Genomic DNA, 25,239 nt, shown 5'->3' with positions numbered 1-25,239 from the left:
AATGAATTCAGTAAGTGGAGCTGGGAGCAATTCAAAGGCTTTTTTCCTAAACTAAACAAAATGGCAGTATCATCTATTGGGTATATAATTGTTGCTGAGCAATCTTTTTGAATTCTTTTGTTCTATATGATGATGACAGAACTATAGTTGTGCAATCCTCCCTTTATTCCTGATTACATTAGCTTCTGTCCACGTGTCATAAGCTCGAAAGAGCATGTAGCGGTTAGCAGGAGCAATTATAGGTCTTGAAGCTAATTATTGTTTTCAAATCAAACATAGTATCAACTGATCAGTTAAAGGTTGAGCCTTGTGTAAATAATGCACTGAGATAATTAACACGATGCTTTAGACCTCTAATCTTATTCTATACATCTTCATCTTCGTGTCTTATATCAATCAGAATATTTGGGCCAAAACCAAGTGCCAGTAATTGTGCCACCTTAAGGATCCACCCTTTTCTCTCAGTTTCTCACTCCCAGACTCCCCCACCCAGTAAATATGACCCCTCCTTGTGTCATGTGGTCTAATAGGCTTGAATGTGAGTCGACCAAACAATGTATGGAGTTAAACATTTAAAGAAGAGAAATAATATCTCTTTCAGTCTGTCTGTTGGGTGGCTGTGGATGATGGTAACAAGGCCGCAGTCCCAGTAAAGGTGAACGCATGTTGACCTTTAAGGTCAACAGCTGCCTGGTTTAGATGTGGGAAAAAAAGGGCAACAGGTCATGCAGCAGTGAAACGACTGGGATAAATGAAACAAATGTGTTAAAGAACTGGAGTCAAGATGGGCCATCAAAAGCTGAGAAAATGGACATCAAAACAAAGCAAGTCAGTTAATTCCACAGTAACCTCACTGGACCCATTTACACGGCTATAAACTGAGAACAATCAGATCATTGTAAAAATCAGGTTGTACATTGTACATTTGTTCAGCATGGTGTCCAAGTCAATGTTCAGTAAAATGTGGAGGTTCCCAAGATAAGAAAACAAACACGCTCACATTTACAGCAACAGTGTGACAGGATTTATTATATAATTTAACCTAACTTGCATGTTGGACTCTGGTAGGAAGCCGGGATGCCCAACAGGACAGTGGACTGCACTGAACATTCTGTTAACGATGCACACATTGCTATTAAACATGACTGATAAAAAGATGGTAACCAGACATTGTGACAACATTGAGTGGACAGATGCTGCATTAATTATGGAATAGTTGAAAAAGTGATGCTAGCTAAGGGTAATTACTCATTAATGGGATGTCAACAGTTCAAAGTCAAGCAAGACTCCCTGTATCGGCAGCGGCGCAAATTCCCCAAACTATTTAAATATTCATTAAAAACCATATATCACAGAATTTATTTGTTTAAAGAATATTTTGAAACAAATATGATCTGGTGAACATCAAACGGGTGAAAACATGGCTGACAAAAGCCTGGCTAATCTTGACCCAGCAGGCTTTGACAGAGATAAACATGTTTTGTTGCAGGGGCCACAGCTCCGTGTGAGGCCTTCATTAGGCCCAGTGTAGCTGTGTCCACTGAACCACTGGGATCGCTCCAAGATTGATCGCAGCAGACCACAGATCAGTTAGGAGACCTCCCCCCGCTTTTCGCCGCTAGTCAGAACCCAATAGTTCTTGGTAGAGCGGAGCACAGGGACCTTCATTCTACACAGAGGCAATATCGTCTGATAAATTGCCTTTCCTGGCACGATTATACACCCGAGTGTTCCCCGTGGTCTTTCGGAGACATGGTTTAGAGCTTTGGCACCGGAGGACGGCATTAAAAGTGGGGCGATTTGTTATATGAAGTAGTGATAGGTTTAAATCAGGTGAGGTGAGGCGGCTTAATAAGCTTTCAAGCTAAGCATTCAATAGTTTAGTTAGTCTGAAATCTACACATTAGGTTTTTCTCTCTCATTAAGCCAATATCGGTAAAAGAGGAGCGATGTGAAGTGTTGGAATGTGTTCGTGGGGAGAACTATACAAAATTCAATGCTGCAGAATAATATCCCCACTTAATTCCATTAATAACGAGCATATGACAATAGGTAAATAATTAACATCTAATCCACAGCTTGAATGTCTTTCTGCTTTAGATTCGCAACATGTCATTGATCCGAACTTACTTTATTTACCTGTCTGATCGCCTCAGTCTATTTTAACGAGTGTGTAGATGATTGCCAGCCCTTCCCCAACATATTGTCTGGTATTGTTCTAATTTGCCTCCTTTTATAGTGCCATTATTGCAAGAAAAGCAGAGCCAAAGTACAAAAACCCCAAAAAACTTGACAGTGAAAAATTGCCCAGAGATCCTTTAACTTATTTCAACAATCGGTGGCTGAAATTGAGGCTGTTTAAAGGCTGATGGTCAAAAAGCTGTTTTTGACCATCAGGGCTCTTTGGAAGAGGTCTAACTCTATTACCAATTCTCCAAACTAGCTCACATCCAGACTCTGGACTACGTTTTATTATGGCTATACCTTGTTCGAGTAAAACAGTCCAAAATGCCAGGACTCAGGAATGTCTGCCAAAACTGCTAGGTGCACTTTAATTATGGGAAGGGATTTTTGCAACCCGACTGAGTGGCTCGACATTGTTCAAAAGTAATTAGCTGCTTGTTATCTGAATTATGGATGAACGGACATAAGAAAAGAGTCTACAATAAATCAGTTTTTTCCTCTCAAACTGAGGAGAGTGTTTTTAGTCCTGCTGTTTTTCTGTCATCTATTATGAAGGAAAACCTTTATTCACTTATCTTAATGTTTTACATTCAAGCGAACAAGCCAGTTCTGAAGCAAGCTCTTCAAAATGGTTGACGCTCATTTATCTTGAAGGGGAGATTTTCTTTTTTGTCCCCACTTCTCTTTGTTTACTGCGCTATGACAAATAGTAAGTGGACAATTAGAAAGAAAATTGATTGCCCGTGGTGTCGTATTCTCCTCCGTTACGTCGAGGTCACCCCTGGGGACTGCAGGTTTCTTTCGGTCGCTAATCCTTCCAGCAGCATCTGAGCTCCCCTCTGGCACTCCAGATTGCTTTAATTAATCACCGACGTGCTCAAAGCATACATAACAAGTGCTAAGTGACCAGGGCTACCAACGACTCCTCTGGAGAGAGATCACTGGAGATCTTTACCAGTCTCCCGGGAGGATTTTACACAGAGGAGAAGCCGATGCAGCAAATATGAAAGCATGATGCTAGCTAATTGGCAAACATGCCTAATAATGATGAGTGCTGGGGGCCCAACACACGCGCATGGTGTTGAAGATGAGGTGTCTTCAACTGGTGTTAGCACTGGTCTCACTGACTCCTCTGTGAGGTCATGATACACACTCACTAGACTTTTAAAGCTAATTTACTCACACGGTTTCCACGGCAGCAGTTACGGTCCCCGAGGACCTGATTCAACCCGGGCAGAGATCTCCCCTCCGTGACTGCACATCGTCTCCTTCAACAGAAAAGCCTCCCTGGCCTTTCTCCAACGCACACCTTGTCTCATTTCCATTCTACCCACTCCCCCTTTTGTCATTCTCCCTCCATTTATCCATCCCTCTGCCCTGTGGGAACCTCGGTCCACCGATTTCTCCTCAAGCTACTGTCAACGTTTGGCGTGGAGGCACAGGAAGTCAATCCCCTCAGAAACCTGCGTGTCAATGCGCGATGCTCGGTCTGAAATAATTAGGAGTTTCATTAGCGTCGGGGCGCACGGATCCGTTTGTGACCTGCTTGGGCAAGTGTTCCTTTAATTGGCATGTAAAGCTTGAGAGGCTCAGCTCCCCCAAAACACTAGATGGCATGTTTCCCCAGACTTTTTAACTAAAGCTTAATCTCCCTCCTTTTTCACCCCTTTCGATCTGTTTCTAAATGCCAAGCAGACAGAAGGTCATCTGATCTGTCTTTCACCACCTCGCTCTGCAGACACCAATGTGTGGGGAAAGGAAGAAGGTATGTTAGCACAACTTCTTCACAACTCCAAGTGTTAAAGTTGGCAGCAGGAAGCTCCACCCACCACCTCTGTATGAGGCAACTCGGTTCCATTCTAATCCATTTCCACGTGCCCTATCTCTGGTCAGAAAGGAGCAAATCTACATCCTTTTTTTCTAGAATGCAATTCAGTAGTTTTGGGTTTTTTTTACATCCCAATTTGTCAAAAAAGGGTTCAAAGTTAATAGGAGCCATTAAAAGCAGCAAACAGCATTAACAATCCAGCATTATATGATAATACCACCTGTATCTGCACATTTTCATGGCAATTTATGCTTTTGAATCCCTCCTCCCTGGAAATTAGGCCCTGAAGTGGCATTGACTGATCTGAATAACCAGTTTATCTTTTAATGGGTCAACATAGAAATGGATCTTTGGTACAGAGGGTCCCGACTCTGGTTATTTCATCACAAATTATTTTTATTCTGAATAACCACCGTGATCTACAACATTTCATCAACTCTTACGTTATATAATGTAACTTTAAAGCATTTAACGCCCCCAGTGGCTTAATGTTGGAGCGACTGAGGTGTTTATTTTCAGGTCATTTGTTAAATTTGGATCGTGTCACACCTCCCAGTTTAGATCTGAAAACTCGCTGCCATATGGTAGCCATTAGTGTTAAGACACCCCCAAAATAAAGGAGGCTGCTCGGTTTAAATGCTAAAGGAAACGATGTGTTTGTGGGAGAATTTACGTCAGACTGAAACGACATGACTCCAGGAAGTAACGCCGCTTCTCCCTCCAGCAGAGAAATATTGCAGTTTGTTTTTTTACAGTGTTTCAGCCACATGCGTGGCCCCTGTGGTGCTCTGTCTTCATATGTTCTTATTAATAATTCAGTCTTGATGTTCAGGCTTGGAGAAGAATGATCAATGAACGTTTATGTTACATGATGATGAGTGTGCAACAGTGTCCGTGTGCTTTGGCTTTGGGGCAAAGGCAACAATCAAAGCTTTTTTCAGCTACACATGGAGCAACTTTATGTCCAGCAGTTGTTTCCTCATGAAGTAAAAAAATAACACTTAATGAATAATATTACATTTCCTTTGATGGGCTAACATTTCCAACTGTCAGGTGACCCAAGAGTTGACCGAAGGGATCCCTGGGAGACTTATTCTTAGCTTTTAGCTGCACGTGTTCCATTTTGGTCCGCCGACGCCGTGTGAAGTATTAATGTACTGCCTCTCACTGCGACCACTGCCCGTCGGTGCCCTGCTTGCTAACACGTCCGCAGCCAAACACAGAGCAGCTAAATAGGGCCAGCTATCTTTGTCCAAATGAAAACTTTCAACCAGGTCAGTGGCAGCAGCGGCAGCTAGCCAGCCGCTCGCATCAAATCAGCACTGCCAGGAGCTCCGCTTTGATCTCCGTGAAAGGATTGAACTGCCGGCACCACTGTTCTTCTGCAGTGGCTCTCTGCAGCTCCCTCTGTCACACGCACACATTAACATGTGCGTACACACTCACATTTGCACCTCTCCATGCACCTTCACATCTGTAGGGCGGAGCGAGGCTTCACAGCTCCACTGAACAAGCACCTTCGCTGTGCCAGTTGGCCTGAGCTTTAGGCCAAGACAGATGGTGTTGTCGAATGGATATGTGTCTAATAACATGGTTTGGGGATTGAATTCTCCCAAATCTAATCTTTATCCATCAATATGCGCAACTAAAGTTTGTATTTTTGCTTCAGTGTGTCAACTATTCTCCCATTTTTGCGAGAGCTAAGTTAACACACTGTTAAATACACAGTTATAACTAAGGAGAGCACAGAAGAGTGTAACCACATCAAGATGGTGGCTGCTCTGGTTGCTTGGAAGATCATGTTTATCTGTCACAAATAAGCACTAAGGTAAAGAACAAAGGCAGCAGCGGCTGATAGAGAACATTAAGGTAGCAACAAGGGCTGTAATGTGGGGATGGCTTAGTTTCCTTTATATTGTCACTCCTAACCATGCGGAGCCACGGTGAGATTAAGCTCCAACCCCACTGACACGTACGTGAAGATTGTTTTCAGATGGAAGCTTTTTTCCTTTGCTTGTGGATGTGTTGAACGTCGTTCCCACCGGGGTGGTTGTGAATGCTGCAGGCAAATACGCCTTCGTATCTTCCCGCCTTTCGTGGCTCCCACCGAAGCCCTAAATCCATCTCAGGTTTGATGAGCTTCCTGGAGACCCAGAGAGTGTGGATGGAGGATGTGAAGAGACGGCATTGCGAGGGCATTTGGCAGAACCCTGCAGACGCAGGAAATCAAACCTGACGCGGAAAACAAAAATGATTTAGACTGGGATGCCACGCAGCTAACCTCTATATTGTTATCAATACATTCCAGCCTCCATGATTTAGAGAGAACCAGAGAGTCGAAGACGTTGGAGACAAATCTGAACATAATTCAATGTATCTTCTGCCTCCACAACAGAGAGTAAGTAGATGTGAGAGAAGAAAAAAGAGGAGGTGAAGATTAAAATGTGATGTCTGTCAACCAGCACCTTAGGGGCAGAAGATGGAGGAGATAAAGCAGGGAGCGGCGGAACATTTCAGTGGGTTTTGCATCATTTCTGCTGCTCCAGGGGAGCCAGGAAGCTTATAATGGTTCTGATAAAGAAGCCATGCAGCAAACACAGGCTCCTGATAGCGCAGTGAGCTTGAACTGCATTCTGGGACGGCGTCGCGCGACAGCAGGCGAAAGCACATTACAGCGTTTTCGAGGATCACTTGTTGAGAAATGACACGTTTTTCCTTGTTTAGTGATCGACTTCAAGCTGACGGTGGCTGATTAGCCAGATCCCGTTAAAGAACACGATGAAAGAGTGGTCTGTTGCTAAGAACATGACAGAAAGCTGGCCTGTCTCAACCCACCTATAGTAACTTTACATTCTTGGACAAACATGGAGTCTCTAATTTAATGTGATACAATCAGGAAGCGTCTAGTTTGATTCTGCAGGGCTGAGCAGTTCCAAGGTCATCACTCCGATTGTAGGATCCCTGGTGAACGCGTCTTTTCTGTCGTTATCTGATCATAAAACCAAAAATGTGAGGGGTAAATGTACAGATATAAAGTAATGTATGGGAAACATCTGCCTGCCTCTTTATATTGAGGTTGAACCAGGATGAGTCTCTGTCTTTGATGAAGGGCTGACAAGGTTTCGGCAGCTGGGGGGTCATCACTTCGCGCACTTGAACAGCTGGAAGATTCCGTTTTTAACGAATCCTACGTCGCTCCCCTGGCTTCGCTCTCGCCGTTTCCGTTTATTCAACATAAATGTATATATTTACATACGGCACGTCCTCATTAGACAGCTGACTTTATGATAGATGGTCCAATGACTTTTGCGTGCTTTATTTTTATGCCATCTGAACTAATAACTGAGCTCATTCTGAAAAGGAGCAGATGTTGGATCTAGCTTTAAACATGCGAAGCCTCTACGCCTGCTTCTGTCGGGGCGCTCACTTCACACTCTACTTAACAAAAGAAGCAAACGCCATATGGGCAACGAGAGCACCGCTGTTATTCAGCTAAACAGGCATTTTAAGACTTGTTTTTATTATTATTATTGTTACAATTATCTTTAAAGTACATTTACTCATGTTTCTATACATTTAAATCAGGGAATAGAAGTGTTTGCTGGATCTTCTTATTCATTTCACATAAAAGAAGAGATAAACCATCTAACAACTCCCAACAAAAACCGGAGATGAATCGAAGCTAATCTGATTAAACTAACATTTGCATCTGGAAGAATCTCATCAATCAATGCTGCCATCTCGGGCCATCTCCTAAAGGCCATCCAGCACCCTCCAGGACTCAGGATTTATTTTTAGATTGAAGCAAATAATGAAATAAAAAGCTCCTTAAACCCCCGACCTTTATCCGGCGCCTGTGATTCCCTCTCTGACTTGACACAGTCTTTTGAATTCAATCACGGCCCTCATCCCTACATCAGCGCTGACATTTGTATTAATAAATGATGATATCAGACAGCTGACAGCAGTTTTCACTCGTGGCCCCGACAGACGCTGCAGCAGGATGCTGTTGCAAACAGGCAGAAATTGCCCAGCGACTCTTGACCTTGTTGTCTCCTCATTTAGAGTAGATTCTTTTGTCCCGCGGCATTTGCTTTGAGATTAAGACATATAGACGAGGAGGACAGAAGGGTGGAACATTAACTGCTGTATGATTGGATGAGACGAGCATTTCATTAAACAAATATGAGGTTAGCAAAAAAATCTGAGCATCACTGGGCTAGAAGCGAACTTTATAACACAAACTTCTCCACCTCTTAGGGTTTTTCAAGGACCTGGAGCAGGAACGTCACTCTGTTGGATCAATGCGATTACTGTGGCTCTGGCATGTTATCGGAACGCTACCTGCATGGAGGGATTATCCACCGGTGGGAAGGAGACCGTCCAACTGGCATCAAAATGACGGGGCTGTCCGCGAAAATAACTCTTTAGTCGTCGTTTTTCTCTGGGAATGCTCAGCGTGGTTGTTTTCACCTTCACCATTGGCACCATTACATAGCATTTAGAATCTCTACAGTTTTTCTAATTTTCCTTATCAGACTTGTTTGTTATGGTGCCGTTGCTCCGAGCCACTGCAGCCAAGTCACAGGCGGTGCAGGAGGCAACCCCGGCACGCAACCCCGGGTCTTCAGCCCTGTGGGCAGACATAGATCCGTTTTTCTCGACTAGTCGGGTTGGTGCTTGAGTGACTTTGCCTTGAGGAGTTTATGCTGGCTGGTCCCCAAGGAAGAGGTCCTGTCAAGGGCAGCATGACGAGTACGAGTCCGGCAGACCTTGAAAACTGAAGGAAAAATACCTTCATGATTTACTCTCTTTTATAATTTAGCCCCCTTTTTAGCCCCTCAAAGTCAAGGTTGTTTTGGACAAATATGAACGCACCCCTCACGAAGAGCAACTCCTCAGGCTGAAGCAGCACCGTGGGCACTGCGCAGTGGTTCCTGTCATCAAATGATACAAAGCAGACATTACCCACCATCTCTGTGGTAATTTTGTGGATATACTCTCTGACAGGCCTTTGGACCCCCGGAACATCTCAGTCGTTCTGTCGATAGATTGGAGAGGGCAGCAGCTCCGGCTATTCCGAGACGAGCGGTAGCCCCGGCTGCCTCGTGTGACAGGGGGGTACGGACGAATCCGTTCCACCCCTCACAGCGTGTTTATCCGTCAGCCTCCTTATTGACAGCTGCTCGAAGGCTCGTCTGGGTTTTAAATGGGTTATTTCACATATCCAGACGATGTTTTTTGGAGAGCAGATGGTTCGATGGTGAGCAACAGTGACTCATGCTGAAATAAACTGGACAAATATTTGCTTTGATTGGGGTGGGGGTGGGGGTGGGGATCAAGTTGATTCATCGGTTCAGAAGCTGTCGGGAGAGGAGTGAAGTCTACAAAGACTGTTACTGATGTGGCGGGTGTCGCGTTGATGCTTCGCATGAATGAATAGTTCATTTGTTGCGTTTGCGATGTGAACATTTGCAGATCGACGTATTTGAAATGCATTAAATGCTAAAAACAGGCCGCCCAGGGCTTCTGGATGTGTGAACAGCACCTCGTCCAGCCGGTGTGTACTTTGGAAGTCTTGTTCCCAGCAGCGACAGGGTGACGCGGTCATGTTCAGGGGGGAAGGGGGGGGGGGCAATGTATGCGACATTGTGTCGTTCCCGTCCGCCTGCGCTATCAATCCTGCCAAAGCTCGCAGCCACAGTTCATCTCGAAACCCAACTGTGAAGCAGGCCTCCTAATGGCCCGACTTTACCAGCTTTTCATTGCGGCTGAGTGTCTTGGCACCGACGGCGCGAGCGGCCCAGCCCGTTCATTACTCATAAAATATACATCAGCCACACAAGCGTGACTCCGTAATATGGGGGGGAGAAAATGTGAGGTTACGACCCGGATGAAATGAAACTCCAGAAACGGGTAGCCGCTTCAGGGAATGACTGAGAGTCGAGGTGTTAGCGTGGAATTGATGGCTCGTTTTCGTTTTTCCCGTTGAAAAAGCAAAGCATCTGCTCCCAAACTTTTGTTGCCTAATTTAATCGGCATCAGCCAGCTTTTGCTCTTATCTTCAGAGTAACCCAAAGCAACAGAGTGTTCTAATTTCACAGTTAGTCACAGTCACATGTCAGAAGGAAGAGATTTACTGTAAACACCTGCAGCTTGTTTCCTGCCTCCGCAGGGTCGCAGTGCTTAAAGCGGCACCGCGAATGTTTGCAAAGAAGTGGATCATTTGAGTGACTTTCACACAGGCAAAAAGAGAGAAATTGTGTCTGTTCATCTCGGTGAGACTCGTCCTCGCAGGATCTTTGCTTGTTGACACTTTTACGCCACTCCCCACCGTGTGCACAATAGTTTCGACAAATAAACCCCACCGCCAGGCGTTGGGCAATATCAGCCAGTTTTCTTATCAGATTATTGAAATGTTTGCTGTTTAGATGATGGACTGCAGACCGGGGACGTGCTGAGCTGCTTTACTGCCAATCTCGTCGACCAAAATACTTGCAAATATTCTTATCTATTCTATAAAATAACACAATGTTGGTATCTTGAAACATCTGTCCATGTCCCTCAGATGCTGTGAATGAATCCAGATGTGCAGGGGGGCCATGTGAGGTGTTTGGCGCCAGCCGGAGAAGCAAACCCAACAGTTCTGCACGCATCATCAGCCTCTGACGGTTGTGAATTGGAGAACCCTGACAGTAAGCTTTGGTAATTAATCCCTGTTTATACTAAGTGTGTTGGCTAAAGTATGAAGTTATGCAACCACCCCTCTGTTGCCCTGCTCACACTGTAACAGAGCCCAAGCAGATTACATTTGAGCTGTTAATGAGCGGCGCACAAACGCGTGCGGTTTATTCCCCACATCCCAAACACGTGCCGAGACATCGCAGATGCCTCTCGCGCCAATGTAGCAAAACGTTGCCCGTCACCGTCAGAGTTCACATGAAAGGCCTGTTCTCTTCTTTTTCTGCTTGACATTTTCCAGCGTGCATCATTGATTTAAGAGCTGACAGATCACTAAATGTCACCTCTCGTGAACGCTGTGGTCTGATGGCGTAACAGGACGTCCAAGTAGATGCAGTTCCCTCGTTGGTGTGGATGGATTTCTCACTTTGCTCTTAAGTGCAGGGTCTGGGTCTTTTTCATCTCTCTTCTGTATCCTTTACTGCCCCCTCCCTCCCTCCCTCGCATGCCCCCCCATCCGCTGCTAGTTTAAATGAAATGAGTCTTACTTGTCACTTCCGCGCGGCGAAGCGTCACGCTGTCGAGGAGGCTGCTCTGGCAATCCTCATCCGCCAATTTCATCCCACGGGAGGATCATAAGCTGATCTTGCTTGTCAAATTGGACACCAATTTTCTCTTTTCCAACAGCCGACATCTCTCGTGCTCTGCGTCGGCAGCGTTGACTTCACAGCGACCATGCGCGCTTTTCATGGGCGCCATTACTGACTTCACCTACTTCATGTTGTCATTTATTTATTTCCTCCCATCAGGGGTGGGAGAAGGAAGGCTGAGTCATTTCTAAATGACTCGGGTGATTCGTGTCTGCATCCTCACAGCTTTGAGCCACTTAATCGCTGGTCAAATTTATAATCCCTGTTGTCAGGAGTAACAATAAGCTTCAGCTTTAGCCGCTGTTAGATTTGTGTGTTTGTTTTAATGTGGGGTGAAAGGCTGATTTCTGGAAGTTGGCAGATGGTTGGGGAGAGGGGAATTGAAAGTATTTAGTCGGTGTTGTAAAATCCCTGGGTGCCTGAATACATCACCCTTGTCACTCAGGACAGCCTTTCATGTAATATTATTCAAAGTGATAGTGAGATTTATGGCCTTTGCTTCTCTTGGTGCCGTTAAACGTCGCCCAGCCCAGGTGAAGGCTATTTCAGGTCAAGCAAACATCTGTAGTGAGGTGATTTATCTGGTCAGCTGAGAACCACGGCGCGGTGTATGAAATGCTAATGTTGCTCCGGTGCTTTGCTCCTGTCTTCCCCTCAAAATATCAAAACTATAATATCATCTGCAAAGTTTTAAATGTAACCCACCGTGCCAACGTGGCTCATCCAGTCCTCAGCTCGACTCGCGGTCGAGCTTCATATTTGTCACTCCTCATCGCACACTGTCATGAAGGAAAAGATGAGGTCCTAAAAAGCAGAGCGCATTAATCATGCAGGACTCCCCGACTCGCTGAAGAGCTTTTAGCTCCGCTGATGAAAGGGTCGGCCATGACAGCCGTGGTTACACCACAGGCGCTTGTGTAATAATCAGAGGGATTCACTCGCTGCTCTTTGGAGCCGACGTGCAGTGAAGGGAGAGGTGCAGGCGTCCAACTGCTGCTCTCTTCCTGGAGCATGCAGAGGACACCGGGACTGGGACAAAACGTCCATCCGCATTGAATAAATCAGGATTATTATCCGTTTGTAGGCATATCTGACGTGGGCCCGGCGCCTGCTACAGCTGCCACTGTTCAGTGTTTAAATATACAGTATTTATACTTCCACTGCCTTTTCCCTTTTGGGATGTCAAGAATATGTGCAGCTCAGGCCTCATCCAATGCAGCAGCTCTAAAATTGAAACGTCCATAATCTTAATATTTGGATATCTACGAGAGCGACACGTTCTTATTAGCATCACCTCTGCCTTTCTTTACACGTACACACTCCGGCGCTGCGACTCCTGACAGGCCGCCATAATGAAAGTCGGACCGCGGTGTCGGGAGGAATATTAAAGTCTTTGGAAGTCTAGATTAATATGGTATTGCCTTGTTTTCACGAAGGTCTATAGAATTAATACACTATATGACCGGCGTCTAATCCATCAACAGCAGACTGAGTGCTGCCTTAATGCAATTTTAGCTTAATCCACTATTTGAAAGGCTAGTCCGTCCGTCCGTCCATCCATCCATCCATCCATCCATCCATCCATCCATCCATCCATCCATCCATCCATCCATCCGTCCATCCATCCATCCATCCATCCATCCATCCATCCATCCATCCATCCATCCATCCATCCACAGCCAATAAAACAATAATAAACTGATGCAAATGGATAAATCATTCATTTTATTGTAAAATTCCACAGTTATGTGCAATTCCTTAATGAAAAGGACTTTCCAGTACAGGTATAGCGTTATTATGCAGACCCTAACAGAACTGATAAGTACCCCTTTTATACAACACGCAAATATACAGTTTTTTGCAAATAAATAACACTGTGTATATGGGGACCCCATCAAATTCATTCCTTTATTTATTTTTTGTTCTCTAATCTTGTTTTGACAGACTCTGAAATCCCAGCGTGTTGTGTTGTTTTCTGCAACTTGACAAAAGACATAATAGCAAATATCGGCGCGTGTCGTCTCATTTGTGGGAAAATTCTCTCTTTTTCGGTCTAAGTGGAACGTAAGATAAAGAACAGCGAAACGAGTGGGATCGATGCATGACGTGGAAGCGGCTCCTCCACACCTCCCTGGAGTTCGACCACAAATGTAAATAACATGCGCCTTTCCGAGCGTCTGGAATACACCATCACATCCATTCACAGTCGAGCGGATGGAGGAATATCATAAATGAGCGACAGAAGGGGGGCGTCTAATTAGAGGCAGCTTCAGAAATCTCAGACGTTTGCCTGAACTGAGCCGTTAAATTTGGGGCAGTTCACTCATTTAAACTCAAGTAAAACTACGAAATGAGGAAACAAACCGTCACAGTTAACACCGTCTTTGTTTTTTTCTTTTAAATCCTCAACACGTGGGTTCACTGGTGATGTTCTCTGTCGCATGTGTGTCCGTTTGGCGCGTTGCGGAGCAGTCCAACGACATCCCATCCCACAGCAGGGAACAGGTGGATGGAGAGGAATGGGAACACAACAGTAACACATTCAATACAAATTCAGGAAATATGACATCATCGGTTAAATGCATCACCGATGCATGATGGGACATATCAAGTGGAATTATTTAAAAGTGAGGCATCAAATATCATCCTTGTGAGCAAGGAAAGGTCTTTTTTTTGTCATTTTCCCCACCTAAAATATAGTTAAATCTACTCAGAAGCTCAGCGACGGGTGAGGTTGCAACTATTTGAACAGAGAGAACAGTTGGACAAGCTCGGTGAGAGCAGCGTACATCGCTCACAACATAGAAAACACAAGATAAATAAGCTCAAGCTCCACTGACGCATCCACAAAATGTGCCTCTGACATGAATGACCTCTGACATAAACATTTTCTTTATTCTTTTCGGGGGGTTATATGGACATTTATTACAATGTCTTTTAAAATGAATGAATGGATGAATAAATAAATACCCATATTACAGATGTCCAGCCCTAAGTCTAATATACTTTATGATGACATAATCTGACAGTGAAATTACAAAATATATACTTTTACAAAATCCCAAGGGATTGACAAGTGTTTCGTTGCCTTAATCACTTATTTACATTGTGATTTACACTGTTTTTTTGTTTGTTTGTTTGTTTGTTTTTCTTCATGATCTTGCAAATCAGACAGGAGTCTGGTCCGTCTGCCGTCGGCGCGAGGGGCTCACGATCCACCAGAAATATCAATGTAAAATAAAATAAATAAATACAAAAGAGTGAAAAAAAAACCCATGACATTCACCCCATCTACCCGGTCGTTTCTGTCCTCTGAGCTTAATACTCGTTTGTTGAGTTCATTGTTATTTTTTTTCCCCCATTCAGATAATTTACTGAATTAATGAGGTTTTTTCTTTTGGGTAAACTCGTCTTTTATGGCAAAGCCTATAGGACATCAAAATACAATGCTGCGTACAATGCAAATATTTCTGTTTACCCATAAAGTGATGAGAGGATGAGAGCCCCGACGTGTTAGCACAAATCACAAATCTGTCGTCCTCATTTCAAAGACAACACTCCAACGTGAAAGGTGCAGCTGGAAACCGTAGCCTCTATTTTTCTCTCCGACCGAACGTAAATGAAATCCTGAATGGGTCTCGACCGCCTTCATTTACAATAGAAGACCCTAAAGTGTTTCTTTTTTGGCCTGAAAGGTGCATGCAATAAATGTAAACCACTATCTAATAGTAAAATATATACATCCGCTGTACAGCTGAGCATTGTCCGTGAACGGCCTCATCTCTCGGAGCACGCGTAGAAAATGGTGTTCAATTGTGCTGAAACACGTAAATAAATAAGCAAATTAATGTGGAGAGCAGTGCTGTTAAAGTGCTTCAGACTGAAAACAGAAAATGTTCCGGTTAAAAGTGGACCTGCAGGCGGAATCTGTTCTTCTGCAGAGAATAAGAATATTTTTTTAAGAATCCATGAGGCCTGATGTTCATAAAGCATTATAACACACTATGAACGCTCAAATACAGTGAGCAAATATGTACACAATGTAAAAACAATCTGAATTTTCATGATTGATTAGGTGTGCACCAAATAACAGGCAGGAGGGTTTGTTAGGTCTTTATAAATGCTTTATAAATAAACATGAGCACTTGTAGCTATGCTTATGTAGCACTTAAGTTGCCATTAAATGTCGGATTGTGTTCATAGTGTGTTATAACGCATTATAGACATGGGCGCCGTTGAAGGAGTTGATTAAAAAAAAAAGTTTGTTTGGTAACATGTCAGAGAACCGCATTTCCTGTTTCGTCTGATCGCAAACCTTCTGGCCACTGATAGAATGTAATGCTACAACATTTGCAATGTCAGTCTGCAGATGAATTTTCCCAGAACGCAGAGATTCCTACAGGGAAATAAATAAAAACACCCCCCACCCCCCCCACCCCTAAAATGTCTCTTCCAAAGCCTATAGAGAACGTATGGATGCAGCCGAACGGTGGGCCTAGAGATACAGATAAGAGACCCAGTAGACCAGGTTGAAGAGAGCGAACGCGGTGGGGAAGAAGATGCGTGCGTATGAGTCTATCTTTGCGATGCGGATGTGCAACCGCCCGTGCCGCCACGCTCCCGAGCGGCAGTCTTCGAAACAGCAGAAGAAGCTGGTGCAGTCCTTCCCGTCCAGACACTCGTAGCCGTACTCCTCGTCGCGCTCCTGCATGTGCGTGGCGTTGTTCATCTGAATGGCCGTGGCCGAGCGCGGGCGGATGTCTACTGTGGGGGTCTGCTTTTTCAGGACAGAAGAAAAGGACACCCGGTTAGCAACGGGAGGGTTTTGGTTCAGACCTCGCCGCGAAGCCAACGCTCAGCTGGTCCTGTGTCGCTTTTCATTTTTACTAAGCAGCGAAATGTAATTTGCACCTTCAACTTGGGGCCTTTTAATGTCAAGAAAAAAAAAAAAAGGAAGGTGACCCGTAACTAATGACACAATTAGTGAGGCTTTGGTGAGAGGGTCGGGCCCCAAGGAGCCCGAGATGCAAATTACACCTTCGTGTGCGGATTTTCTGTAGCTTGTAGCAACGGCAATCAAACCGGAGTACAGTTGTACGGCTATAATTAGTAGCTAGATTGACCTAGTGCTGGGCAACAAGACTGATTATTCTGCTGCTACACAGAAACACTGTAAAAAATGTCCTGGTGTATTGATTGTGCATCCCATTTGTTCGAATTGTTTGGCTCAGTGTGGATGTTGTGCTTTTTGACACTAATAGGACACGATGCTCCAGTGCGTGAAGCTAAGATAGAAGCTTATGCTGGTGGACACTTTAATATTTATCCAGCATAAATTGGTTCCAAATGAACTTTTTGTTCCCACTGGAGGGCCTTATTCCTTTTATTTGGGATTATTCCAAAAATAGGACGGTGACACCAGCGACTCCCTGGCCTCGAGCTCAAACGCAGACATAAATAGACAATTTTAATCAGGCATTATCTTGGAAAAACATCCTGCCATGAATCATAAATGAGAGTTCTGATTGTTTGTCTATGCTCCGCTTTCCCTCCCATCTACATTTGGCCATAATGATGTTTACTTGACCTTCACTGGTTAGTCCAAGGATCCTTCTTTCTTCAAATTTTAGCATTTAAGCTCCAAACCAGTGACCTTTCTTGGCATATTTTGTCTTTCCAAAGACAGTCAGAATCTACAAATGTCCAGATTAACATGTGCATGAATTAAAAGATGGTGCGTTCTATTATTGCATTCCTTCATGTAAAATTATGAATAAAAAGAAGAACTTGTGTTATTTGAGATTCAATAATGGAGCTAATATGAGGACAATGTTCTGCATCTGATGACAGAAACAAAACTGTATCACAATATCTTAATAAAGCGTAGCATAAATAATCACTGCATCATAATATGTCCGCTCAAGTGATCAGCATTTTCCAAACAAAATTTCCATTTTCATGTTGCCCAGCACTAGTGCCAAAACACTAAATAAAAAGACAAAACCTGGCATCCCTTTGAAAACGATACATAACCACAACAAAGCTTTTTGTCCTGTCCTCATTACACGGACAGCGTGTTGATTAGATGGGGGGCAGGTTATGACTGTTCTCAAAGGGGATGACTGTGTTGGAGGAGGTGCGGTGGTGGAAGCTCAAGCAGAAAGAGCGCTAACACTGTCCTGTCACATAGCCGGGTCAAGCTGGGCTGGGCCGCATTGGTGTTGGTGAGATTAAAAGAAAGAAAAGACAAGAAACACAGTAGCACTGGCAACTTTAACCGGCTGAAAATAGACAACCTCATTCCGGATTACAACTGCCCATGAACGCATCATTCCTGGACAATGCTGTGATGGGCGCAGATTAAAAAAAAAAAAAAAACATTCATTGAACAGCTATCAAAACTGATGAGCTTGGCTTAGCTGCTGAGTTAAATTTAGACCTTTGGTGGCTCTCACCCAGCCACACTAGATTTAGCTGTTCAAAGATGAGCATGGGTTAATCTCCTGAATGCACCTCCAACACTAATTGGACTTAACGCAGTGCCGGGGTTGTCTGTTTCAGTCTGTTAAGGCTCTGCTGACTCCGCAGGAAGTGTCAGGTTGAGAAGCCCAAACGAACACACAGGTATAGATTTACTGGCAGGAGGAGGGACGAGAGGAGGAGGAAGCTATTGCAGCAGCTGCCCATAGCAAAAGAAAAAAACCATCAACACATAGTGAAACAGGACAGAGGGAGCCAGAATAAGTCCACCACACACCCGGACTATTCAATTCCTCTGGACACAAGATGCGTGGGATGTTCGAATTAAAACAAATAGATAAATAAAACACAGAAAAATTGCATAAGCACGTCTGGCCGGCTGCCTCCGCACTGTGCCCCCTTTCTCATGTTATTTGTGACACTTATTAAATAACTCAGGAGAGGAATGCAAGGAAGCTAAAGGGGGAGGGAAGAAATGCGTCCATTTTAGACCAGACAGAGAAGCAGTGAGGTACTGGGTTGGTGGGAGGGGGGGCTCTAAGAGCCAAAATGCATTAGACACATGCAGTCAGACACAGGCAATATACCTTTGAGGAAAAGAGCCGAAGGAGCTTTTGTCCAGACAGGGGGGGAAGTAAACAAAAAAAACAGTATGTGGAATTGAAAGAGCAAAAAATGAACAGAGTACATGTAACGCAACAAAAAGAAGACGATAACGTGAACATTACACGCGCTGTACCGCTCCAACTCATCACGGAGAGAGAAGAATACTGTAGAGAAACATACATTTAGAAAGAGATTCCAGAGACGGGGAGAGATGCATGGTGGGATATATGTATCTCACATGCTCGTAGCAGAGTCACCTGGGAGAAAACGCTAAACGTGGACAGACTGAGAACAGAAACACTTCCTGTCATTAGTGTCTATGATTGCCCACAGGAGGAGAGAGAGTGCTCGCACCACTTCACATCTGTTACTGTTGCGCTTATTTCTATATTTTAAACAATTCATGATCACCAAAAAGTTCAGTTGCAAAGCATTTTACACACATCACGGCAAGTCATGCAGAAAACCTGAGAAAAGCCCCTGGGAGATGCCCGGGCTGGCATTTCACCTTCCACTTTATTAGACATTCATGCCCACGAGACTCTTGCACCAAACACAAAACCTCAGTTAAACTGGAGCAGCCCACTTTTCTCCAAAAGTTCGGGTCGGATAAGGTTGCCCGCTGGAGTACAGGGCACTCAATGGTGGGGCGGTTCATGAATTACATGTAACCACGCCCGCGTCTTAAAAAAGTCATCTTTATTAGCACCATTCAATTATATTGAGTTTAACTTCCTACGGCATCTGTCACAATCACGACTGTCTCTAGATGCTTTCCAGAAACCCAGAGCCTGAACCCTTAAAAGGCAGAAGTGGCAGTAAAACCTCAACTTAAACAGGAAGAAACCTTGAGCAGGACCAACAGGTCCTCCGGCAGACATTACCAACAGCTCCACAAGTGCTGTTATTGTTCTCCAGAGATCACGACCCCCTCCGATCGAATTTCCATGATCTCTTCGAGGATTTAAGGCCGATGCCAGGCCGCCTCTTCAATCACGTGACCTGGCTCTAAATTACAAATGGAGCAGATGCGTGGTGGATTAAGGTTTGAGCTTCGTGGTCGACTCATAAAGTAATTCTGCCGTGGGGCCCTTGAGAAGATGCTCCCTTTGGGATACTTCCTAGCGTATTGCTTTTTCCCGTCCTACAGCTTATGGCTGTGGTGTAATACAGTGGGGGTGGAACGGCGAGCGTGAACTTTCACCTAGATAAACCGTGCCACAGAAGGCCATACTGACGCCCGTTCGTTCGGCTCGATCAAAACAATGCTGCGATGTTCCCGCGCTAGTTTTAGAGAGATGCTCACCGGGTTTTTCTTCTTCTTGTCCTTTTTGGCACTCGGCTTTCTGTTGCTGACAAAGTAGTGCAAAGTGCCGTACTCTATAAGTGCGGCGAAGACGAAGATGAAGCAGACGGACACGAACAGGTCCATGGCGGTCACGTAGGAGACTTTAGGGAGGGATTTCCTGGCAATAGTGCTCAGCGTGGTCATGGTGAGCACGGTGGTGATGCCTGGTCAAGTCGGTGAGAAGACACATAAAAGCTGGGTTAATGCAACATAGTCTGTTATTAAAGTCTGTTTCTGGCTGTGGCCCCATGACAGATGTTTGACTGTCCTCTTGATCCACATACTGCTGATGGCCACCTTCCATCTGACCCCAACCCCCCCCCCCCCCCACACACACACACACACAAACACAAACACACACTTTCGCAAGATGATGATACCACCTAATGAGAAAATCCATCCACAAGTCTGTGGTGACATCACAACTCCCACTGGTTAACAAGCTCACCCCCCCACCCCCACTTCTTTAAATGTGAGGGTTTTGTATAAGACCACTGATTCACGTCTAAATTTAACGTGGACTGAGAGATGTTCCTTATTGTGAACAAGCTGATGTATTTCTGGATGACACTGAAGGATTAGGAATTATGTCATCTGCATTAATCCGCCTCCTAACCACCTGGCTTCCAGTCCCCCCCATCCCCCCCCGCATCATCTTTCAAAAGAAATTAAGACATTTCTTTCTTGGTGCACTTTTAGTAGAGGATTAATGGCGTTATTATTTCCATGGCAAATCATGTCTGGAGCCTCGGAAGCAAAGGAAAACAAATCAGCCTATTTTTAGAGAGATTAATGATATGGAAAGTAATGATGTTAGTGAGGTAGGATGAGGCGCTCTGCCTGAGGGATTGCTTTACATGTAGATTTGCTCGCTAATGATGGCATCACATGGAGTGGAGGGCCGGAGCTCACGCCCTTCTGGGGCCGAGAGGAACGCTGACTAGGAGATCCGGACATAAGTGCACTGAGGATGTTCACCGAGCGCTAAGGTCAAGTTCACAAGCTGACAAATTTCCTTGAAGTCCCCACGTTTGCCCTCTTTCTGCGATTCAGTGTCTTTTTTTCTCTCTCCACTAAGAGGCTGCCGGCACCGCCTTTGTGCTGAGACGTGCATCTTTGCGTCTTCCCCGATGCACTGCATAATGAACGCCTCATTAGGCCACGCATGGAAACATATGTGGCAGGACGGGCTCCTCTCATCAAGATGTGCTAGATTCCAGAGCACCTGCCGGGCCTCAGAGGGGGGTGGGGGGTGAGGACGAGAGGAAGGATGGTGAGAAGAACAAAGAAGAAAAGGATTTAGATGTGACAAAGCTTGGGAGGCGGGGCTTCACGACCATGGACCAGCGGGGCTGATGAATGGCGCCGATCCACCTGCAGGAGGTGCGTTCAAGCTCAAGGGGCAGCGTTAGTGAACTCCTCCACGAGTGAAGCAGCCGACAAAACATAAACACAGATAGAACAATGGTGCTTTGCGGCCGATGCAGGAGAGTAATAACGATGAATAATGCATTTTCATCTTTGTATGAACTGTAAACGGAACTACTGGAATCGAAGCCACCGTCCTTCTATTTCTCTTATAAATCCACGGGCGTTTAGCGGCGTCTCGTACCTAAGGACGTCCTGGCAGGGACGGCATCTTTGTTGATCCAGAACGAGACCCAGGAGAGGACAACGATCAGGGTGCAGGGGATGTAGGTCTGAATGGTGAAGTAGCCCATTCTCCTGCTCAGGTCAAAGAACACGGTGAGCACCACGTAGTCTCCTGGGGAGAGAGGAAAACACAGAGAAATGGATGCAAATGGGTCGAATGGGAGGGAAAAGCAAAGAGAGAACGGTAGGTTTATAACGCCTCGGATCATCCTTGTTGATAACTGAAGGAAGGCACACACACACACACACACACACACACACAGACATGCCAAACCCCTGCCAGTAGTTTGCGGGAACACGAACCCCAGCATTCAACCGGTGACGCGTCAGCCGTGCGCCTGCTGCCTGACCCCCAGCGGTTGTTGGCCGTTCTCTGGCCGAGGTTATCTCGTCCCGGACAGATCTGACCTCGGCTGTACGGATCATTTGGCCTGTTTTACAGTGACTTCCTGGCTGAGCGTGGACACACACTTCTTTGTGAATGAGCTGCGACCTCACAGAGAGAGTGGGCCGATGGAACCCGGGGGTGGGGTGGGGAGGGTGGGTGACACGGGGGTGACCTCATCGCACACGCTTCAGTCGCGCCCTGACAGTGTGACGATGCCCTGCCGATAGTGTGCTGTGTTCAGCTGTCTGTCTGTCTGTCTGTCTACCTGTCTGTGCCTCGGACTTTAATGACAGTTCACTCCTGGCCTCAAACTCATTCCGTTAATTGATTAACATCGCACGGTTAAACCTTCCCCGGCCTCGTGGCGCGGTCTGAAACCCGCAGGGCACGCTCTATCTCAGCCATGGATCCGTGTGTGTGTGTGTGTGAGTGTGTGTGAGTGTGGGTTTGTTTAAAAACCCACAACACATTGAACAGTCTGCAGCTGGGGTTTGAGCAGCTGGCTAATAATTTTCCTCATGAGGAGAGCACACAGGACACGCTGGAGTTTGCTGGGAAAAACAGCCAACATCTGTGTGTTTGTGTGTTAATGAGAGAGAGAGGACAGGACAGAGAGAGGACAGGACAGAGAGAGAGAGGACAGGACAGAGAGAGAGGACAGGACAGAGAGAGAGAGGACAGGACAGAGAGAGAGGACAGAGAGAGAGGACAGGACAGAGAGAGAGGACAGGACGGAGAGAGAGGACAGGGCAGAGAGAGAGGACAGGACAGAGAGAGAGGACAGGACAGAGAGAGAGGACAGGACAGAGAGAGGACAGGACAGAGAGAGGACAGGACAGAGAGAGAGAGAGGACAGGACAGAGAGAGAGAGGACAGAGAGAGAGAGGACAGACAGAGAGAGAGAGAGAGGACAGAGAGAGAGAGGACAGGACAGAGAGAGAGAGGACAGGCAGAGAGAGAGGACAGGACAGAGAGAGAAAGGACACAGAGAGAGAGGACAGGACAGAGAGAGAGGACAGGACAGAGAGAGGACAGGACAGAGAGAGAGGACAGGACAGAGAGAGAGGACAGAGAGAGAGAGAGAGAGAGGACAGGACAGAGAGAGAAGGACAGGACAGAGAGAGGAGGACAGAGAGAGAGACAGGACAGGACAGAGAGAGAGAGGACAGGAAGAGAGAGAGAGGACAGGACAGAGAGGGAGGACAGGACAGAGAGGACAGGACAGAGAGAGAGAGGACAGGACAGAGAGAGAGAGAGAGGACAGGACAGAGAGAGGAGGACAGGACAGAGAGAGAGAGGACAGGACAGGACAGAGCGAGAGAGACGAGTGCCTCAGTGCTCGTTCTGAACACGTGCCCTGTGTGAGTGAGTGCGCCTACTCTCTGGACACGCACCAAGTCTTTGTGATTTATCCCAGCATGCACCACTGCTCGCCCAGCCATTGATAGCATCATTAAATAAAGCTGGCAGAACAACTTGGGCAGCACGAGCGCGGCCGCTCGCATCACCACAGGTGTTTTCTGCTGAGGCGTGCAGGTCCGCCGTCCATTACGGCACCTCAGCCTGAGATGTCGGAGACACATGAAGGCTCCTCTCGGGGGTCCTGCAGCCCACTATTTTCTTTTTGATTAACATTACATTAGCAGAGGCCCTAAACTGAGACCCCTGGTAGCTGAGAAACTGCCGGTTGATACGCTCAGTCCAGCTGGGTCAGCACAACACACCCGCTTTTTCACGTTGCCTCGCACGCCTAATGATAATGGGGCTTCCGCCACAGGGATAAGGTCTGCTGGTTATCAGAGCCGCCGACATGCTATACGCCTCCCTTCATCTGTTCCTCAGTTTCATTACAGGCCGCAGCGCGAGCCAAGAATACACTTTGAGGAGGCGTTATCGACCGCCGCCCTTGTGTTCTGGCAGCACCATATATCTGAATCAGCATGTCATTACGGCTGCGTAGTAATGCATTTGTTTGCTAATGACCTCCTGATTGCACTCAAAGCTAAAAGCTAAAAGCTTGCTCACAGCTTTGAGTCTTTGGGTGAGGTTTAACGAAATCATACTGGGCAATTAGGGCACACGTGTACTTCATAGCACTTTATTTCAGTATTTTGTCTGCAGTTTCTGTGGTTAGCGGGTAGCTGTTAGCATATGCTCGTACGACTCGGGGTTAGCCACTGCTGTTCTGCTTCATTTAGGAATTAAACATGTGAAGACCGCGAGGATTTATGTGCAGAGTCCAGGCTGTTATTGGTTAAATTTGATGTTTACATGTTTTGTTTGGCCATTTGGGTTCCACAGACGAGGCTGTTTTTGTGCTTTTTGGAGATGAAAAAAACACATGATTTCATTGCACGGCGGTGCCAAAAGGGCCTAACTCCATGGCAACCGTGCCTACAAAAGCTGCCACAGACACAGACTCACTCCCAACTCAGCCTGAGAACTTCCTAATGGATGCTGGGCTCCTCTGGCCCCCCCATACGAGACACCTCTGTGGGATTAAAGCCTGTACATGCAATCTAATCTCCCGCTTGTCTTGTTTTGTTCCATTGGAAACCATGTTCGCGCAATATCAAAGCAACAAAGCCCGCGCAGACCCCCCACACACACACACGTACACACACACACTTGACTACAGTGAACAACAGACGAGGGTGTTCACACTCCACGAGGACTGCGCAGAGGCCGTTGTGACCGGGGTTAAATCTGCTTTGACGGAACATGAAGTGTTTCTCATAATGACGCAGGGGGTTTGATCTTTCACACGCATTCAGCGCCGCCCACATCCTCACATCTGCCATCCCCGCTCTGAACCCGGGGTCGGACTTTCATGTGCTAATTCCTGCTCCGTCTTCCCGACTGTGACGGCGCAGCCATCCGTCCTCTCCGCGCACACGAGAGCAGACGACTGCGCAAAGCAGCTGTTTGGGCAAAGATCCGCTTTGATGTATTTCTATTAGAATCTCCAAGGCAACTCAGCACGGGGTGATGTAATCTACGGCAAGCCATAAAAACCTGGCGGGGGCCAATCGTTCATCAGAAGATCCAGCCAGCGGAGGCACCTAGATTTAGACCTAAACATGTACAGCAGAGGAGAAAAACACTGGAGGAAACCTTTATTAATGTCACGATAAATAGTGTAAAAGCCGCCGCCCTCATGCTTGTGTATTATTGCGCAACAGCCACAGGGGAGTGCTGTGGAATGACGCACTGTAATTGAGAAACGCTGACCTAAGGGGGGGGGGGAAGTGTCACGCGAGAATATCATCGTGCAGGCAGACAGGCTGTAAATTGGCGCGGATGTGGACGGGAGAGAGAGACCTGAGGCACATGCTGGCCATCCAGAGGAGCCAGACGCGTCGGAGCGCCGCTGACAGCCTGTCGTGCTGAGCTCCTCCGCTGTCAGGGGTCGTCTATATTA

The 25,239-nt window shown here is 46.1% G+C and overlaps 1 protein-coding gene across 3 annotated transcripts in view; it reads right to left on the bottom strand.

Moving 5' to 3' along the window:
* Positions 1-13,045: 13,045 nt before the first annotated feature.
* Positions 13,046-25,239, bottom strand: part of gabrg2 (gamma-aminobutyric acid type A receptor subunit gamma2) — a 32,120-nt gene continuing 19,926 nt past the window's right edge. Inside the window, exons 7-10 of one of the 3 annotated variants that reach the window (XM_057054286.1) lie at positions 21,390-21,542; positions 19,736-19,941; positions 18,411-18,434; positions 13,046-16,120 (exon numbers count right to left, since the gene is read on the bottom strand). In XM_057054286.1, the coding sequence (XP_056910266.1) occupies positions 15,839-16,120; positions 18,411-18,434; positions 19,736-19,941; positions 21,390-21,542 (665 nt within the window). In that variant the 3' untranslated portion in view covers positions 13,046-15,838. The remainder of the gene's footprint in view (positions 16,121-18,410; positions 18,435-19,735; positions 19,942-21,389; positions 21,543-25,239) is intronic. The other 2 variants (XM_057054287.1, XM_057054288.1) reach the window with 2 other exon arrangements.

This window comes from Takifugu flavidus, chromosome 14 (genome assembly GCF_003711565.1).
Source record: "Takifugu flavidus isolate HTHZ2018 chromosome 14, ASM371156v2, whole genome shotgun sequence".
NCBI classification, from domain to species: domain Eukaryota; kingdom Metazoa; phylum Chordata; class Actinopteri; order Tetraodontiformes; family Tetraodontidae; genus Takifugu; species Takifugu flavidus.
This window is presented reverse-complemented; position numbering and strand designations above follow the sequence as displayed.